This window comes from Gossypium raimondii, chromosome 12 (genome assembly GCF_025698545.1).
Source record: "Gossypium raimondii isolate GPD5lz chromosome 12, ASM2569854v1, whole genome shotgun sequence".
Taxonomy (NCBI): domain Eukaryota; kingdom Viridiplantae; phylum Streptophyta; class Magnoliopsida; order Malvales; family Malvaceae; genus Gossypium; species Gossypium raimondii.
In genome coordinates this window covers 8191922-8210945 of record NC_068576.1, presented here as the reverse complement: position 1 = coordinate 8210945, position 19024 = coordinate 8191922, and the positions used below count along the sequence as shown (strand labels likewise).

At 29.1% G+C, this 19024-nt stretch overlaps 1 protein-coding gene and 1 long non-coding RNA gene across 2 annotated transcripts; both read right to left on the bottom strand.

Annotated features, from left to right (window-relative positions):
• Window positions 1-285: 285 nt before the first annotated feature.
• On the bottom strand, window positions 286-4743 carry LOC105763139 (mannose-6-phosphate isomerase 2). Its single transcript, XM_012581245.2, has 5 exons — window positions 4103-4743; window positions 3362-3529; window positions 2437-2646; window positions 1489-1755; window positions 286-844 (listed from the first exon to the last, which is right to left on the bottom strand). Exons 1-5 carry the CDS (start codon window positions 4412-4414, stop codon window positions 527-529), a joined length of 1275 nt encoding a protein of 424 aa, XP_012436699.1. The 5' UTR covers window positions 4415-4743; the 3' UTR covers window positions 286-526.
• Window positions 4744-14833: 10090 nt separating this feature from the next.
• Window positions 14834-19024, bottom strand: LOC128035632 (uncharacterized). Its single transcript, XR_008192183.1, has 4 exons — window positions 18971-19024; window positions 18408-18490; window positions 17634-17701; window positions 14834-15227 (listed from the first exon to the last, which is right to left on the bottom strand). It is a non-coding gene; the product is annotated as an uncharacterized LOC128035632 (long non-coding RNA).

The window sequence follows — 19024 nt, the reverse complement described above, 5'->3', positions numbered from 1 at the left end:
TACGACAACCACCTCTCTATCACAGGTAAAATCTTGATAGGCAATGACTATCATAGAGAGGCAAATGAGACTATTATAAAGAGCGCTGTTTCCATCCACAACCAGAGGTAATACAAAGGGAGCCTTAGTTAAAGGTTAAGATGTTATTTGAATACAAGTGAAACTGTCAAGGCCTTATTTCAGGGTCCTTTTTATTAGTTTAGCCAAAAAATTGCAACGCATAAGATTTGAATACATGATTTCAGGGGAATCAAATTTCATGTACAGATAAATAGAGAAAGCAGCTTGTAATAGGAAATGAATTCAATTTATTTATATATTCTGATAGACATGAATGGTATTAAATTATACTGTATTACATTATATGCAAGTCCTAAATTACAATATAATGCAGGAATGGAGAACTATAAATGGCAGGAAAAAAGAAATATATATATATATATATAGCATAAATACATGCAAAAATAATTAATTAATAAACTATTTACTCCCTATGGCTGACGATGGCTGAGGTTCTATTCTAAACTCACAAGGAAGTATGAAAGAACCTGCTGTTGACCCCTGCCCTGTATAGCTGCAGTTCAGACGACGTAGTAATGGTAATCTCCGTGTTGGATGGTGCGAAGAGCACATCTCCTTCAGTCACTATGTCCTCCCGTGATCCAATGTGAAATGTTCCCTTCCCGAGAAATACAAGGAAAATAGAAGGGCCTGGAATGGCTGGAAAGACCGTTGATGCCCCTTTTGGAAGAATGCAACAATCAACCTCGAACTCCTCGAAGGGTGGGAGATACCTTGTGATGTATGGACTCAATGGAAATCCTTTCAGGATGTCGGGGTAGCCCTGGAATGGAACCAACAAGAATCAAAATTTGAAGTTGCAGAGCTTCGATATGAAGTCAATAGGACAAACTAAATTGTCATGAAGTAGGTAAGCCGAGGTTCAGTGTCAACCACAAATAGCAACCTCTGCTGAAGTCATAATTCTACAGCTCAAAGAAATTTTCATCTTATAAGTGTCCCAGACAGAAGCATTCAAAGTCAACAAGATTTCTGGGGAAATTTAATCTCGTATATGAAGCTGAATGTGAAGAAAAATAGGTGATGCGAGAGACCAAAGGACTTTTTTATTAATAAAAGTAAATAAATACACGAGAACAAGCCTCGGGGTAACCTTTTGTCAATAATGAGATTCCTTTCTCTAAATCCAAGCAAAAATGTGCATAATATTTCACCTTATGTTATCAAGGAAACTACCCCGTTGGGAAAAGACAAAGAAATATACCGAATCAAGTCACATAGAAATAAAGTATTAGTGCTTAACAAATAAATAAATAACGCAGTAGCCTGTGTCATCGTGTAATTGAAGTTCATAGAGCAAAAGTTCAGCTAAAACAGAAAAAGAAAAGCCTATATGTGGTATCACTCTTAACAAATTATTTTACTCTCAAATAGAAAATTATCAAACCCTTGATCAAATAACTGTACCTGCTTATATGTTAGCATGGAGCAAAGAGTTTGGATATCACGGTGCTTGGGAGTAAGACCCGCCCGGACAACATTGTCTGACGTTGCCATGCATTCAATGCACTCTCCACTCAAGTATGCATGGGGCTCATTTGCCCCAAGATACAATGCTTCACCCGGATTAAGTTTCACATAATTGAAAAAGAAGGCCGATATAACACCTATGTCACCCGGGTATTGCTTTTCCAAGTGTAACACCAACTGTTCCTTCTCAGTTAGACACCTCAACTGATGCCAAAAAATAGAAAGGAAATGAAGGGTAAAGGTCAATAATAAAGCTAGAATAGAAAGAATGGAGGAAAAACTATAAAAAAACAGCTACTATTTAACAGCTTTACAAGCTGGAAAGAAAAGAGAACATGATATATTAAATATATTAGTACTATAATAGTAAACAAGTTTTTCACTAGAAAAATCTGAAATCCAGGCCAACAGTGGAAAAGAGAAAACCAACGTCTACCATGCACTCTTAGAAGCCAAATTTATAGCGGAATATGCAACATGAACTACATTTAGGCCCATAAAATAGCTGCCTGAAGAATCAGAATAGATATTTTGCCACATGACAACATAATTAGATGAACTTTTTCATGTCAATGCAGTGAGGTATTGAAGTGACATTTTATGCCTAGAAGGAAAATTAGTATGTTACTGTCAGCATAAGATTAAAGGTTTTGCTTTAAATAAATAAAAACTTGGGTAGGAGCCATTTTTTCATATGCTGACAGAAGTCTAACCAGACTAATACATAGCATATTTCCGTATCTTCAGAGCAGCCATTTTATGAACTCTACAGGGAAGGACCGCATTTCCTGTATAGTCATGTTTCTAAGGAACATAACAAGGTGATGACCCTTGACCCTTTCTCCATTTAATGCCTCTACGCAGTAAAGAAAAAATTCTATAAACCTGACTTTCTACGTGCAGCCGACTTTTCAGTTTTGCTATTGATTTGGTTGCCATCTCCTTGCTAGCTGACATGAGTTGGGTAAAAACCGACCGCAGAGCATATTTTACTTTCTCTGCCCCATCTTGCTTGTCAATGTCTAGGACTTGCTTTGCCGATGCATTGCCAACCAATTCTACAATCTCTGGAATATCTAGCACACCCTTAAGCTCCTGCAAAGAAGATAGATGCTTGCTTCAAATATACGACTAATGTAGCCAGTATCACCAGAAAATGTTAAGTACACAAACAAGAAGCATCCTTTTCCTAAAACCAAATAACATGCATGTTTAGGAAAAATCACATAAAGACAACCCTGCAATCCTCAAGATATTGCAGACATGATTTGGAAATATCAAAAATAAGCAGTAGAAAAAAAAAGGGGCCTAACACTTTAACATTCATCTTCTTTGACATTAAAGAATTATATTCCCAACATGCAGAAGCTCCATGAAAATGCTAGACTAGGTATTAAACTTCTCGGAATGTGATCTTACCTGCCCTAGAGCATTACAATATATACCAAAAAAAAGTTTTAAAATATCAATAACCCCTCTAATATCAACAGACATGAAAAAGGTTCTGGCACAGTGATATTAAATTTTACCCTACTATTTAGACCAGAAACACTGGCAGTGAATTCTAGGAAAGTCAAGATAGATTATCTTCTGCCTCTAACTCAGATGTGATTCGGCCTCAAAGTTTTGTCATGCATATCATTTCCAGAATCTTTATTCAGCACAACCACAACTTGACACCATAATTATAAATTTAAGTGCAAAACGTGATTACCAGAATTTTATCAAACATAAATGCAAGATTTATTCACTCAAAAAGAACCGGCAAAAGGAAAGTTCCACCAAAAACCAAGCATGATTCATGTATTACCTCGAGAGTAATGAATCCACAAAGGGCCCTGAACTCTGTAATTGCCAAAGCCATCTCAGGTTTGTGATTCCCATCCTTATAGAGATTTGGCTTCAACTTAAGCAATTCTTTGGCCAATTCTTTATCCGGATGAGCCTGTATTGAAAGGGCTTTTGCCACTGAAAGTACCTATTTTACAGCAAATGAACCACAGAATCAAATTAGACGATTCACAGAAGATAAAAGAAAAGTTCATATTGTAGTTAAAAGTTATGTTGATTTCCACTTTAAACTCTCAAGCTTAATTCTTTTCCATTAACCATTCAAGATCCACTCCAATTTCCCAATTGCTATATTGATAGCTTTGATCTAAATTAAAATTGAGATCAAAACAGCCAAAAAAACAAATCTTTACACTTTGTAAATACCCCCGAGAAAGGGAAAAAAAATACAATGGACACCACATCAAAGCAAAATTCAGTCATATTCAACTTAATAAAAAATATATATAATGGTAAAAAATGGAAATTTAAGATGAATGGTGAGAATTCAACTTCCATTAATATTGAAGCAAAAGTTGCAGTAATTCCTATTAAAATGCAAAAGAAAACCCCTTTAAAAAGAAAACCCACTAACCCAATTAAAAATAGAAAAAAAAAACAAAAAAACAGAAATCAATATTCAATTTCCAACTAATCAAAAGGAGAGGAAAACGAAAACCAGAAAGGAAGCAGATAAATCGTGTAAAAGAAAAGAACAAACCTTGAAGAGAAAAGGAAGATCGGGCCCCCATTTTTCCAAAACCTTATGACCAAGCACATTCGGATTCTTTCGAATCCACTCTTTTAAACCCACATTTTGACCTTCTCCATAGCCATCAGCCAAAAAACTTGGCCCCGAGTCATGAGTTCCCATCCAAAACTCAGCATAAGGCCTATCGGGCTTAACCTCAGCCCCGGAATTCAAAGCCAATAGCCTTGCCACCTGTGCCTCCGCCCCACATCTTCCCCAATCGTAGTTTTGCACCCAACCTCTTAACCGCTTCACCTTGTCAACATTAGCAGCCTTCGCCATTGTTGAAATACCCCCCCAGAAAAGAAAAGGGAAAGAAAAGAAGGCTAGAAGAGAAGGATAATGCAGAAGGGAATGGGCATCGTTTGCTGGTATTTGAAGAGTTTGAAAGGGTAAGAAGAGAGAGGGAAACAAGTTGGGAAAAGAGAGTGAAAGAAAAATTGAAAATGAAGATTTCAGATAGAGAAAGCTTGGAAGAACCACGATTTGAATTTTGTGGGGTCTCTTCAACTATGACTCTGCTTTGCTTCCCTTTCTCTTTTCTTTTGCAGTTTCTTACGATCTTATCTTCCCACTTCTGCACGAAATTTCCATGCCCCTTTTCTCTTATTTTTTTTTCTTTTCCTTTTTCTTTTTATTTTTCATATTAAAATCTCTAATAAATTTTGCTTGGCAAAATAGCAATTATATGCTCACATTTTACTTGTTTTTACAAAATAGAAGTCAGTATATTTAAGATTCTCAAATTCATATTCTACCACACAAAATTAAAAGTTAAAAATAATATCTTTATTATTTTTGCTATTTTTGAGTCTTTTACTATATCATTCATGAATTGATCTCTTAACTCGGATAGAAATTTTATTTACTGTTTGAACTAAAATAATTTTTAATTTTATTTAAAATTTGAATTAAGCCAAAAATTAGGAGACATTCGGGAAAATAAAACTTTCATCAAAGAGAAGCAAATGAAAGACTTTTATAAAAATTCTTGTAGAATCGACAATGAAGTTTTTATTTTGTATATATCGATCATGAATTTCTCAATTGTTTGAACTTTCTAATTTTGGAATGAGAATATTTACAAAATCTTCATGAATAGGATCAAACATTATTCCATGATATTTATATGAGATTCCTCTTTCTTATTCTTAAGCAAATACCGAGAGGGCTTAGTTGATCCATGATTTATGTAAGTATAATTGAAACGCAAATGTTTATTCTAAATATATGATTTCTATACATATACACTTATGATTTTTCATATCTATACTATACTATACTACCATTTATATAAAAGGGTGAAAATGGTATTTACTATGAAATTTAAATATTTGTAATTAATTTTAATCGTTAAAAATATCAGCTATTACTTCTCTTATAATTCTAAAATTTGTTTCCCCACTAGTAGGTGTGCTAAATTTTAGTGTTTTTTTCCTTACGTTAAAAGACTCTTTTAAAAATATTAAATTTGTTATTAATATAATATTAAGATAAATTTTGATGTACTTTAAATTCTAATAGTCATTAAAAGTATATATATACTTCATTTATACTTCTTATGTCTATAAATAGAGACTTTGGAAAAGTTTTATAAATATCTCAATTGATCAATAAAATACATTCTTTATTGCTTCCGCATTTTATTTGTTCTTTACTCTTTGTCTATTTATTTTATAACAAAATCTCCTTTCATATTTAAAATAAATTATATTATTCAACGGGTATTTTAGCCTTTTATTTTAAAATACCAACAAAAATATGTATCTTGTAGGAGTTGAACTTATATCAATTGTATTAGTAAAACATTAAATTTATCACTCAACTAAAGTTTTGTTTTAATATTTTTATACATTTTAATCTTAGTATGCACTTTATTACATTCATCGATTATATATATTAATAATGTTGTTGATTGAGTGGCGTTACACATTTAGTATTCTTAATATGAAATATTTATTGTTTAAATTTTATTTTACTCGTAATTTAATCTATTCTTTTTATTTTAATATCGTATATATTTCACGTATTGTTATTAATTAATTTGAATTATACATTTTATTATTTATTTATGTTTTTCAACACACCTCTATATTTTAAGTATAGAATTTTTACACGTATATACGTATGATAGAATTTTTAGTTAATATGATTATGAAACAACTTAAAATACCTAGAGAGATTGAGAATACAACTTAGTTATATTGACTATCCTACCTCACCCATCTAAAGTATATCTGTAACTATATGCTAAAGTTGTGCCTCTACACCTATAAATAACAATCAAACTTTTTTTTTTGTAAGATTTTAAAATAGTGAGATAACTTCGGTCCTTAAAATATGCTAAAATTTTAAATATATATCTATCTATATGCCTCATGTGACACGTGGCTCACCCACAATTCTTCTTATTTTTCATTTTATAATAATGGTAAATTTTAATTTTGGTCCTTCTAATATACTTTAAATTAAGATTTAATCCTTATACTTTAATTTTAATATAATTCAATCTTTATATATTTGTAATGTTATTGATTAATTCAAATAGTTAATATAGTTACCTTTTCAATTAAAATGTCATGTGGTTATAGATAATTTGAAAGCAGATTTTAAATTCAAAAAGTAGAGGGATTAAATTATTGAAAATAAAAGTAGGATGACTAAATTCCAAATGTATAAAGTGTAGAGACTTAGAGTCATGGTTGTCTGAACCAGACCGGATTGGCCGGGGTATCAGCCCAGAGAGAGGTATCAAATCAATCGAGTTGTGAACTAGTACGAATCGATTGAACCAGGCTAAAAATAGATTAAGTAGGGGTTTTTTTATGATTTATTTAATCAAATAGTACAAATCAGTGACACGAACAATTTGACCACCGGTCCGATTCTAAAAGCCTTGCTTAGAATATGCTTTAATATTCAAATTTTAACTCTATAATTTATTACAAATAAATAATCAATTCAACGCGAAGCTAAGTGAACCATACTAGTATATACAAAAAAAAAAAGTTAAAATGATCGGTTTTAAAGATTTTATAATTTTTGGTTTATAAATAGTAAAATATATTAAGTAAAAAAAAAAGTCATAGGGAAAGAAATTAGTAGTGTTCAATAAAAGAAAACTTTCATTTAGAAAACCACACACAATTTGCTTTTTGCTTCTTTCAATTTTATCAAGTGTATTTTTGTTAAAATTTTACATAAAATATAAAATAATAAATATATATTTATAGTAATGTTTGTTATTTATAGAAATAGATTTTAGTAATTTCACAATTAAATTGAAATCCGATTGATAGGTAATACCAACTTAATTAACCCTTTAAATAATTATATAGATAATTGATTCTGTTATAATTAATTTGGTATTTATATATAAATATAAACGATGATACATTAATATAATTTTGATTCATATTATCAATTTGGCCAATTATTTATATAATTTTTATACAATGTCTAGAACTACCGATTAATTCCTAACTCGATTGGCATTGGCATTGTTGCCAGGAGGACGTGGGTTCAAGCGTATTGAAGCGCGTTTATCCTCCTATTTAGGGTTGGGATGAGTTTTGGGTAGTACTAAGCATTGTACCTACAATACTAATGTGTGGCAAGCCTATCTAATTCGTACAAATGATTTTTCAAATACTTCTATTGAAAGAGTTGCCCTCCCCTCAACAATGTGATATAAATTCGATTAATAATAGTAATTGAGAGATATTAATTCAATTACTGAAATAACACAAATTTGAATCTAATTAGAATTAGATACACCACTATATGGTGTATCTAATTCTAATTAAATGCAAAATTTTCATAAAAGGATAATTTTATGATATTTTAAATAATAGTTTAAAGGGCTTATTTTTATTATTTTTATATTTATTTTCATCAATATTATGAATCGGTTAGATATCAATTTAGTTGAGAAATGACTAAAAGTTTATCTTTTAAATAAAAGCAATAAAATCCATTCATGATGGAATTTGAACTTCAAATGCTTTTCAACCTTCAAATTTATCATTTCGCCTCAAGTTTCATTTGATTTAATTTAGTAGTTAATTAGATACTATAGTAACACTATCTGGATGTAGATTTATACATTTAAATATAAATACTTTACATCTTTATTATGGAACTTGTGCATGGACCAAATGGCCCGCGAGGCCAATATTGAGCAATTTTTATATATCTTGATTTGGTTCAAATTTTATTTAAATTAATTTCAATTTAATTATAAACATATAAATTTATATATTTAAATATTTTATTGATAAGAACAATAAAAGTGACCGATAAGTTGAGCCAAATTTAAGTTTTTTTTTTTGGAAATTGGCGCGTGAACTCATAAGTAGGTTTATTTAACAACTAATGCTATATTTATTTAAAATAATAAATTAAAAATATTTATTTTTAGTTTTTATATAAGAATTTTGTTTTTAATTTAAAATTATTAAGCTACTATATTTATTATTATTTTAATTAATAGCTATTAAGTAAATTTATTTATTTATTAAATTTAAAATCTAAAATCTAAAAATAATAATACTAAAAATTCAAAAATAAATATATTTTAACCTTTGTTGTTGCAGGCTAACTGATCTCTTCCATTATGGCATTATTTGTTACGGAGAAGTACACAACAAAATCAATTAATAACTCAAATCATCCTCGGAAGTTAAAAAGTAAAAGAAAAATCAAATTCATATTAAAATGAAAAATCGAAGATTGAATAAAAAATTGGAATGATTCTTCTATTTCAAAACTAAAGTTGACAATATCAAATAATTTTATTTTATTTTCTTTATTTTTAAGTCAAACTTTAATTAAGGCATCTTTTAATTTAATAAAATAAAATAAGAGGATCTTCAACTGTTTTTTAAAGAAACTTATGATTTATTCTTATGTATAAAAATAATATTTTAACTCATAATAGAAATGATTCTGTTATACCAGTTTTATATTTTAATATTTAAAATAACCAATTTAATTAATTTAAATTAAAAGTTGAATGTTTAAATTTTACCTTTTTCCTAAAACCGACATTTGAACGACGTGTCGGTGGAGATCAGGTGTTACTGTTCCTACAATTGACAGTCGGGGCCCACAGTTTCATGTGGTCTAAAGATTAATTTTTGATTTGAGATTTTGCAATCATTACATGTGGCAGGTTTTGAGTATTTTACGTGGCAGTTAGACTTTCCTTTTAAAAAAAGGGGCAGATTTGAAGTGGAAAAAATTGAGGCGCACGTGAAGCATGGGGATTTCCACGTTCTGCACCACTCCGATCGCCCATGCTTTTTTCTTTTCTGTTATTTCAAGATTTCTTTTTCTTTTCAAGTTAACTTATATACCGCTACCAATGATCTGAATCTAATATCACCAATCATACGTCCTCAACTATTAAAACTATTTTTTTATTAAATTTATAAGATATAATAAAAAAATAGATATATAAATAAATGTCACGTTTATAGGGTTTTTTATCAAAATATTACAAAAAAATAAAAAAATATCAAAATATTATAAACTTTTTTATTTACCAAAATAATACAAAAAAAAAGAGGTTGATGGAGGGGAATAAAAAGGCAGCACCAATGATGCCTTTCTTATAGGCGGCACCAATGGTGCTTTTCCCATTGGTGATTTTTGTGTACTAAATGTGGCTAATTGACTTCTAAGCCCTCATTATTTATTATTTTCTTTTTATTCCCTTTCAACTCACTTTTTTATTTAATAAACAAGCCCTCAACCTATTTTTGTAGTTAAATAAGCTCTTAATCTATGATTTTTACTCATAAAAGCCCTTTATTTTATTATTAAAGTAAATATATTTTATGTTTATGTGAATTTGATGAGAATAATTTATTAAATAAAAAATTTACTAAATTTGATGAGAATAGTTTATAATTATAATTTATTTTTTCTGTTTGGGTTACATTTATAGGTGATCGGTTTTATTATTACTTTTGGTTTTTCAATAAAGCATTCTTGGTATTTCTATTAATTTTTTAATTAAATCTAATATTAGTTAACCGATAATTAAGATACTTAGAATTCTAATTAAGAAATAACTCTACTTTACTTTAATAAAAGTAGCATTCAAATTTTTAACTAACAACAATTATCACAATTTTTTATCTTTTTCCTATATTTTATGCTTAGAGTTCTATTTAAATAACAATTCTATTTTAAAATTAGCACAATATTTTTAATAATAATTACAATTTAAATTATAATTATTTTGAAATATACAATTCTCACAACTTCTATTAAATTATAATTATTTTTAAATTTATAAAGAGTATTTATACATAAAAATATTTTATTTAATTAAAAAACTTGAATTCTTATTATTTTAAATTCATCCAATTATATTCAATGATTTTATAGATTTATAGTTTTATTAATTAATAATATATTATGTTTTTTAAGTAGAGCCTTTATAATATATGACCAAATTAATTAATTTCCCATTAATATATTATTATTTTAATTAATCTTACTTTTTATTATTATATAATAATATTAATAAATTATTATTCTAATGTAGTTTAGTAATATAATTAACAATAAAGGATATTTTGTCAATTCAAAAGTTTTTCAAGACTCGTGCTTTTATATATATTATAGATAGATATTTTTATGATTTTTATCGGAGATATGAAAGATTAAATCACAATCATCATATTTCTTCATCTAATTGGTCCGTTAATTGATTTTAATGGTTAATGTAACGAAATGTGAAAATTATTAATGTAAGAGCTTAATTAATTTTTCAGAGTTAATGATAAGGGCTCAATTGGGTTCAAATTAAGTCAAGGGCTTAGTAACTTTTTTGGTTTTTCTTAAGGGACTATTATAGCTATAAGCCTTTGATAAACATAATTTGTTTTATTTAATAAACTATTCTCATCAAATTCACATAAACATAAAATGCGATTTAATTTATACTTTTTAAATAGCTTTACTTTAGGTAAAATATATTTACTTTAATAATAAAATAAAGGGCTTTTATGAGTTAAAATCATAGATTAAGAGCCTATTTAACTACAAAAATAGGTTGAGGGTTTGTTTATTAAATAAAAAAGAAAGTTGAAGGGGAATAAAAAGAAAATAATAAATAAGGAGAGCTTAGAAGGCAATTAGCCACATTTAGTACACAAAAATCACCAATGGGAAAGGCACCATTGGTGCCACCTTTTTATTCCCCTCCATCAACCTCCTTTTTTTAGGTATTATTTTGGTAAATAAAAAAAGTTTATAATATTTTGGTATTTTTTTTATTTTTTGTAATATTTTGATAAAAAAACCCCACATTTATATTATCAATTCATTTATAAAGCCTAAGAAATTAACTGTATTAAATAATTACTTAATTTTGATTATAATAAAATAAGGGAGTTTAAGTTGTTTAATTAACAAAATGTAATTTTAGTATTTTCTAAATTTAAATATTAAAGTGAAAAATAAAAATAAAACGAAAAATATTACTGATAAATAAATAAAATAGGAATAGTATTGATGAAAAAAGATAGCAGTTAAACAAGGTAGATTTATTTTTCAGATTTTTACAATTAAATTAATTATTTAACTTTATTAATATATTCAGGAATGGATTTAAATTTTTATTCTAAAGGAGCGAAATGTAAATATAATTCCCTGATAAAAATAATTTAATATCCTTACTTTTCTGTTTTTTGGGTGGAGAAAGAGGACGGTGGGGCCAAACCATTTACGCTAATACTAGTATTTTTGCTAAGATTTAGTAACTGGTGAATTAAGCTTTCGCCTTTTAAAAATAATAAAGATTTAATTAAATTCTCTAAAAATTATAAAGGTATAAGCTATTAAATGATAAAATTATATTTTTATTATCGTAAAAATTATAATTTAATTTCAACTCTCTTCAAAAAATTATGATTACACTCCTAGACTTAGTTAGAAATGCTTAAAACTTTCATTTAACACTAAAATAACACGAGTTTATATTTTGTTATCTCCTTTCCCCAATATTGTTTGATAAAAAAATATTAACATTTGGAATTTAATGTAATTAAAAGTTACCCTCCCATAAATGATATATAAATTCGATGTCAAAAGGCGAATTAAAATATAATTTGAAAATTGCAAAAGAACGATTGCCTTGGTACCCATATCTGAATATAATAAGAAAAATTCAGGAGCATTAATGTTTGGTTTATAAAAATTAATGTTAAACAATAATTAATCATGTAATTTACGAGTTTCCTGTTACCATGTTTGCTTGTTTTTTTGAAGGCCTGTTACCATGTTTCTTGTTTAATGTTATTTTCTTTTTAATTATTGGTTAACATGTTCTTTTTACCGACAATACTTGTATATTTGCATTCAACTTTAGACAACAAAATTAAATATATTTAGATTAGTGAGATTTCAACTTGAAATCTTGATAATTTTAATTTTTTTCTTACCAATTTGTTCACGTATTTTTCTCATGTCGCTTTGAGAGGAATATTTGAGTATTTATACAAATTTCTATTGTTACTATTACACCTCATAACTAGGCCTACTATCTTGCCTTGGTCTTGGGGCCTCTGGTGCTGACATTTTCTGCCTTTGGTGCTAACATTCTCTGCGCGCCCCCCAGCTTGTTGGACGCGTGCCTACATAGCACGCAACCCTTTCTGATCTTGGAGCTAACATCTTCAGTGAGCTCCGTACCCATTGGTCACGAGTTCGGATAACTTGTAGGCCTCGCAATCCTTCTTGCGAACACTGTTCGCGAGCCCATCTTGCGAAGTGTGCCCATGAACTCTTCTTGCAGGCTGTCTTGACAAGCATGCCTCTTCCGAGTTAGGTCCATCTGAGTCAAGGGTCGGAGACCCGAATCCTTTTAGGATATTTGAGCTTGCGATTACAAATATATATAACACAATTTTTTATAATTATCATAACTTTAATAATGTTTTATTATTTACAATTTTTAATAATTTTTACAACTGTTATTATATACTTTTTTATAAAAATATAAAAACACTCTCGTAATAATATTTGTCACTTAAAAAAAAAAGATAGTTTTTAAGTCTTACATTGAGTTGGTGTTGGGTTAATTTGTGGCACAAACTCAGTTAAGAACTTAATAATAACTATAAATTTTATCGCACGCTATACATATGGAAACCACATATTTAGAACACATGTGCGCATTTAAAAATAACATACAATAAATAATAAAATATAATGTTTGATTGAATTGGTATAGACTTGACACTACACCAAAGCAGACTTTTAGCAGCGTTTTTTAGGCCTTTAGCAGCGCTTTTCAGCGCCACTAAAAGTGTTTGCAGCGCCGCAAAAAACGCCGCTAAAGACAACGTCGCTAACATTTGCTGCGTTTATTGCTAAAGATCATGTTATTTAGCAGCGCTTATCCAACACACGCCGCTAAAGGTCATGTTCTTTAGTGGCGCTTTTTTCGAAAACGTCACTAAAGGTCATGTTCTTTACCGGCGCTTTCTCCACAAACGCCGCTGTTGTTTGGTGTCCTTTAGCGGCGCTTTTTCTAAAAATGCCACTAAATTTGGGATTTTTGTAAAATAAAATTATGTAAGTTACGTAAGTTATGTATTATGTAAGTACTGTAAGTAATGTATTATGTAAGTTGTGTATAATATTAATTAAGTAGGGCAAAGTTGTGTATAATGTAAGTTAGGAAGGTTATGTATTATGTATGTAAGTTATGTAAGTTATTTAATTTATGTAAGTTATGTAAGTTAGTAAGGTTATGTATTATGTACGTACGTTATGTAAGTTATTTAATTTATGTAAGTTATGTAAGTTATGTAGGCTATGTTTTATGTTAGTTATTATGTTATTATATAAGTTATGCAAGTTTATATATAAGTTTATATATTGTATATTATTTAAGTTATGTATTATGTAAGTTTGTATATAATGTATTATATGATTGATAAATTTATGTATTATGTATTATGTATTATATATCACTTTTATACTTCTTATTTATAACCATTTTAAAATTAAAATTGTTTACTAATAAATTTGGAATATAGGTTATATATCCAATTTACATTTATTTTAAAATTATAAAATTTATTATTAATAAAATTGAAATATAGGTTATATATCCATATTAATAGATGTTATATATTAAAAAGTTTTTGTCTTAAAATATTTGAGTTATAATATTTATGTCCCAAATTGATTGCGTTTTTTGCACGAAAGGTTGCATACATGGTTGATTTTCAAGTAAAAGAAAATATTTTCAGCAAAGAAAACCGAAGACATGAGGTACAATTTGTGATTTAAGCAAAAAATAAATTTGGTCTCCGTATGTATATTGATTTAGCAGCAAAAAACAATAAAAGGTACCATCTTAGTAGCAAAAACCAATAAAAGGTACTATCTAATTAGCTGCAAAAACCAATTAAAATCCTTTATATCTTAAATCCAAAACCAATTATAATCGAAAACCTAAATTATGTTTTGTAAACTTATGCATTATTTAATCATTTGAAATATATAATTATAATGAACCCAAATCAAATCTGAACCTGAAACAAATTCGAATCATAAGACAACTTTAAATCAATTCAGTTTACATTCGGAACTGGTTTGGTTAAAATTGATTTCAATTTGGATCTTTACAAACCAAAAATACTATATAATATTGGCAATTATATTCCATAACCGAAATTAATTCAAACACTAATTAGTAGAAAGATGGAGCAAAAAACAACTTGAAGACCAGAACAATAACCAGGAATAAATACACTAAGCAGCAACATTAACCACAATGTGCAGCAAAAAAGAACTTGCAGCAACATTAACCCCTAACATTAACCAGCAACATTAAGCAGAACTTCCAGCAAAAAATAACTTGCAGCAGCATTAAGCAAAAACCAAATTAAAACAGTCCCAACTACAAATATACCAAATTTAAAAACAGTCCAAAATCAAATGCAAATTTATAAAACAAAAAAAAAGAGTAAAGGATAATCTAACCTTTTGGTTATCTAGCCTTTCTATGTATTGCTTCAAACCAGTGAGAGGTACCAAATTTGTAGACTAGATTGCTAAAACTAAATTGCTGCAACCAAAATGGAAAGAAAAAATTAAACTTGTTCAACTTGATCACTAAAACAAATATTATACTAAGAAAAAAATGAATAATCAACTGTCAAAGTATCTAAATCAAAATATTATAATAGCGTATTTTATATATAAAATTTTCTTAAATTATTTGAGTACTAACTATATAATATATTATCTTGATTAAACACTAAATAGAAAGACAAAACAAACGTCCGATTCCTTTAAACAAAAACAATTAGAAATATAAAACAAGGTTCCGAACAAAGCCATTGAAATAGTTTTTAATTTCGAAAAATTTTAACCACAAATATATTTAAAAAATATATCAATAAAAAAAGATTTAGGCATTCGAAAGCATACAATTTATGCTCAAAATGTAAGACCGTAACTGCTTAAAACCCTAAACAAACTAAATTGGTAAAGCTAGAATTAAGAGAAAATAATATCACAACTTTAGGAAGACGGAGAGAAAGTAAATCGCTTCGGATCAGATTCCACGATATTCTCAATGAGATTGTTTTATGTGTTCGGAAACCCTAAAACCATGGACGAACATCAATGTTAACGATACAAACAATTAAATTCCACGAAAAAGCTCACTCAAACATCAATAACCCAAACCCTAAACACAAAAATAAAAGGGGAAATGAAACCGGTTCATGCTTACCCAAAAACATAATCCCAACTGGTCTGTCTTCGTCTAAATGCTGTGAAGAATTGAATAACTAAACCTATGAGATGAAGAAATGAATAACTAAACCGACGAGATGAAGATTTGAAAAACTGGATTTAGGGATGTAGAAGAGATTTCGAAAGGGAATTAGGGATTTGGAAGGGGAAGAAAACTGATTTTAAGGGCTGGGCGCGGGAAAGGGGATAAAAAAGTGACGCTAAGCAGAATGACGATGTTTTGATTAATTGCACTGTTCCTCAAACGAAACGGCGACGTTCTGGACATTTTCTAAAACACAGTTGCGGCGTTTTTAGACAAAACGCCCTAAAGCTTACAATTTGCGGCGTTTTAGGTAAAAACGCCACTAAAGAGTGAAAATCATTTAAGAAAACGACGCCATTTTCGTACACATTTTGATATATTTTTGCGGCGCTTCTATAAAAAATGCCACTATTGCATACCTACTGTGGCGTTTTTGATAAAAACGCCACTAAAGATCAAATTCATGTAACCAAATGACGACGTTCTTAATAATTGACCTCAAACGAAACAACGACGTTCTGAACATTTTCTAATACACAGTTGCGACGTTTTCAAAAAAAAGCCGCTAAAGCTTCCAATTTGCGACGTTTGAGCTAAAAACGCCACTAAAAAGTTAAAATCATTTAAGCAAACAACGCCATTTTCGTACACATTTTGATATATATTTCCGGCGTTTCTATAAAAAAAACGCCGCTATTTGCATACCATCTGTGGTGTTTTTGATAAAAACGTGTAACACCCTATACCCGAGACCGTTTCCGGAGTCGAGCATGAGGTGTTACTTGACTTAACTTAAAAGTTCGGGGCATAAAAATTTATTTTCAAAATCAATTTCACTATTCACAATAAAGTTGTCCACCTGCGCAGCATTCACTAAAATAATTATAAGTCAAGCTACGAAACTTGAAATTTAGATCCGTAAATTTTCCCTGAAACTAGACTCATATATATTTTTACCATAAAATTTTTAGAATTTTTGGTTCAGCCAATTAGTACAGTTTATTAGTTAAAGTCTCCCCTGTTTCACTGGTTGACCATCCTGACCTCTTGTCACAAAAATTCAATTATCTCTTTGTACAGACTTCATATGATGATTCCACTTATTTCTACTGAAAATAGACTTATTAAGGAATCTATACATATAAATTATAACTCATAATTCCTTCTGTAAAATTTTTAATGAATTTCTAAAGTCAGAACAGGGGACTTCAAAAACATTCTTGCCCTGTTTCACTAAAATTCAAATATCTAAAAATATATAACCATTTTTCTTACTCTATTTCTTTCATGTGAAAGTAGACTCATTTAGATTTAATTTGGCATCTCACTCAGCTTCTAATTCAATTTCCAATATTTTTGATGATTTTTCAAAGTTACCTTAATGCATATATCCAAAAACTGTTCCATTGCAAAATTTAAAAAAATTCAATATAACCCTATATAATTATCTAACCTTCCCGCAAATTTAAATCACAACCAATTCCAGTATTTCAACTACTTCATTTAAATACTAATGAAGTTCAACCAATCAACCATTTCAAACTAAAAACATGTATATATTTCGATATCTAACACAACCATAACATTCAAATTTATTTTTCATACTTAGTCATTCATACTAATACTTTTTACTTCAATTCCCTATACATGCCATATAAATCCAAAAAGTTGTTTAACAAAATCTACCGGAGTAAATCTGGATAGTGTGATCGTTGTTGTAGATCCGATCCTCCGAAATATATATACACGTCAATCTACAAGAAACAGTAAACACACACCAGTAAGCTTACAGAAAGCTTAGTAAGTTCACAGGCTCATAATAAAATCTTACCAGAATTTCACTAACAACATTAACAAACAAATAAAAATTCAACATTTCCTGCCAACCACAATCGCAAATAATAATTATGTCCAATCGAGCTCAATATCAGTAGTCAACTTCTATTCCGACATTTAGCTTCAATTGCACTTACAAATACCTGTCAAATTAAGGATAGTCTTACGGAATTGAGTACATCGTTTGCCCGGTGTCACAATTTGCTTGAATATTTCTCATTGCTATAACTCAGTATGGCTTTCTTCACGGAAATACCATACCTACTTTTCACAACTCAGTATGGTTTTCTTCACTGAAACACCATACCTACTTTTCACAACTCAGTATGGTTTTCTTCACCGAAACACCATACCTACTTTTCACAACTCAGTATGGTTTTCTTCACCCAAACACCATACCTACTTTTCACACTTTGCCATGGATGCACCATGGACTTATCCGTCAATTCTTCGTTGGTTGCCAAACATGTGTACTCAATCCTGCGTATCCCTTAATTTGAACTAACAATCTCATCTTCTTCTCATTTTTACCATAACCATAATTCAGTAACAATATACGAATTTATACAATATATCATTTCCACATTAACAATTAATCATAAAAATTCAGCCATATGAACTTACCTGGGCCGATTTACAGAATTTGTAAAAGTTCAGGGACTAATCAACTACTTTTTCTTTTCCTCGGCTTGCTTCGGGTTCTCGATCTAAAATACAAATTTATTCATTCATCAGCATATAATTCAATTCTAATTCATTTCACAGTTTCTGCCCTTAATTTCTCGAAATTACACTTTTTACCCCAAACTTTACAGTTTTTACAATTTGGTCCCTACTCAATTAACCCCTCAATTGATCTAATTTTTCTCAATCAACACCTTTTCCAACTATTTTAGACTACTACATAACCTTTCATATTCAAAACCGCAACACCAAACCCTAATTCCCAACTTTTTCACAATTAGGTCCCTAAAATCAATTTCTATCAAAATTACTTTAATAGAATCATCATATAACAAAATCAAAGCTTTAATTCCATGTTTATTCATCATAAAAATTCAGTACTCATCAATGGTAATTTTCAAAATCAGCCATAAGATCAATAACTAATGAAACAATTAGTTGGACCTAATTGTAAAAGTATTAAAATCACAAAATTAGAAGAAATAATCAAGATTTAAACTTACAGGATTCAAATATATGAAAAACCAGCTTGTTTCAGACCTCCTATGGCGTTTTTT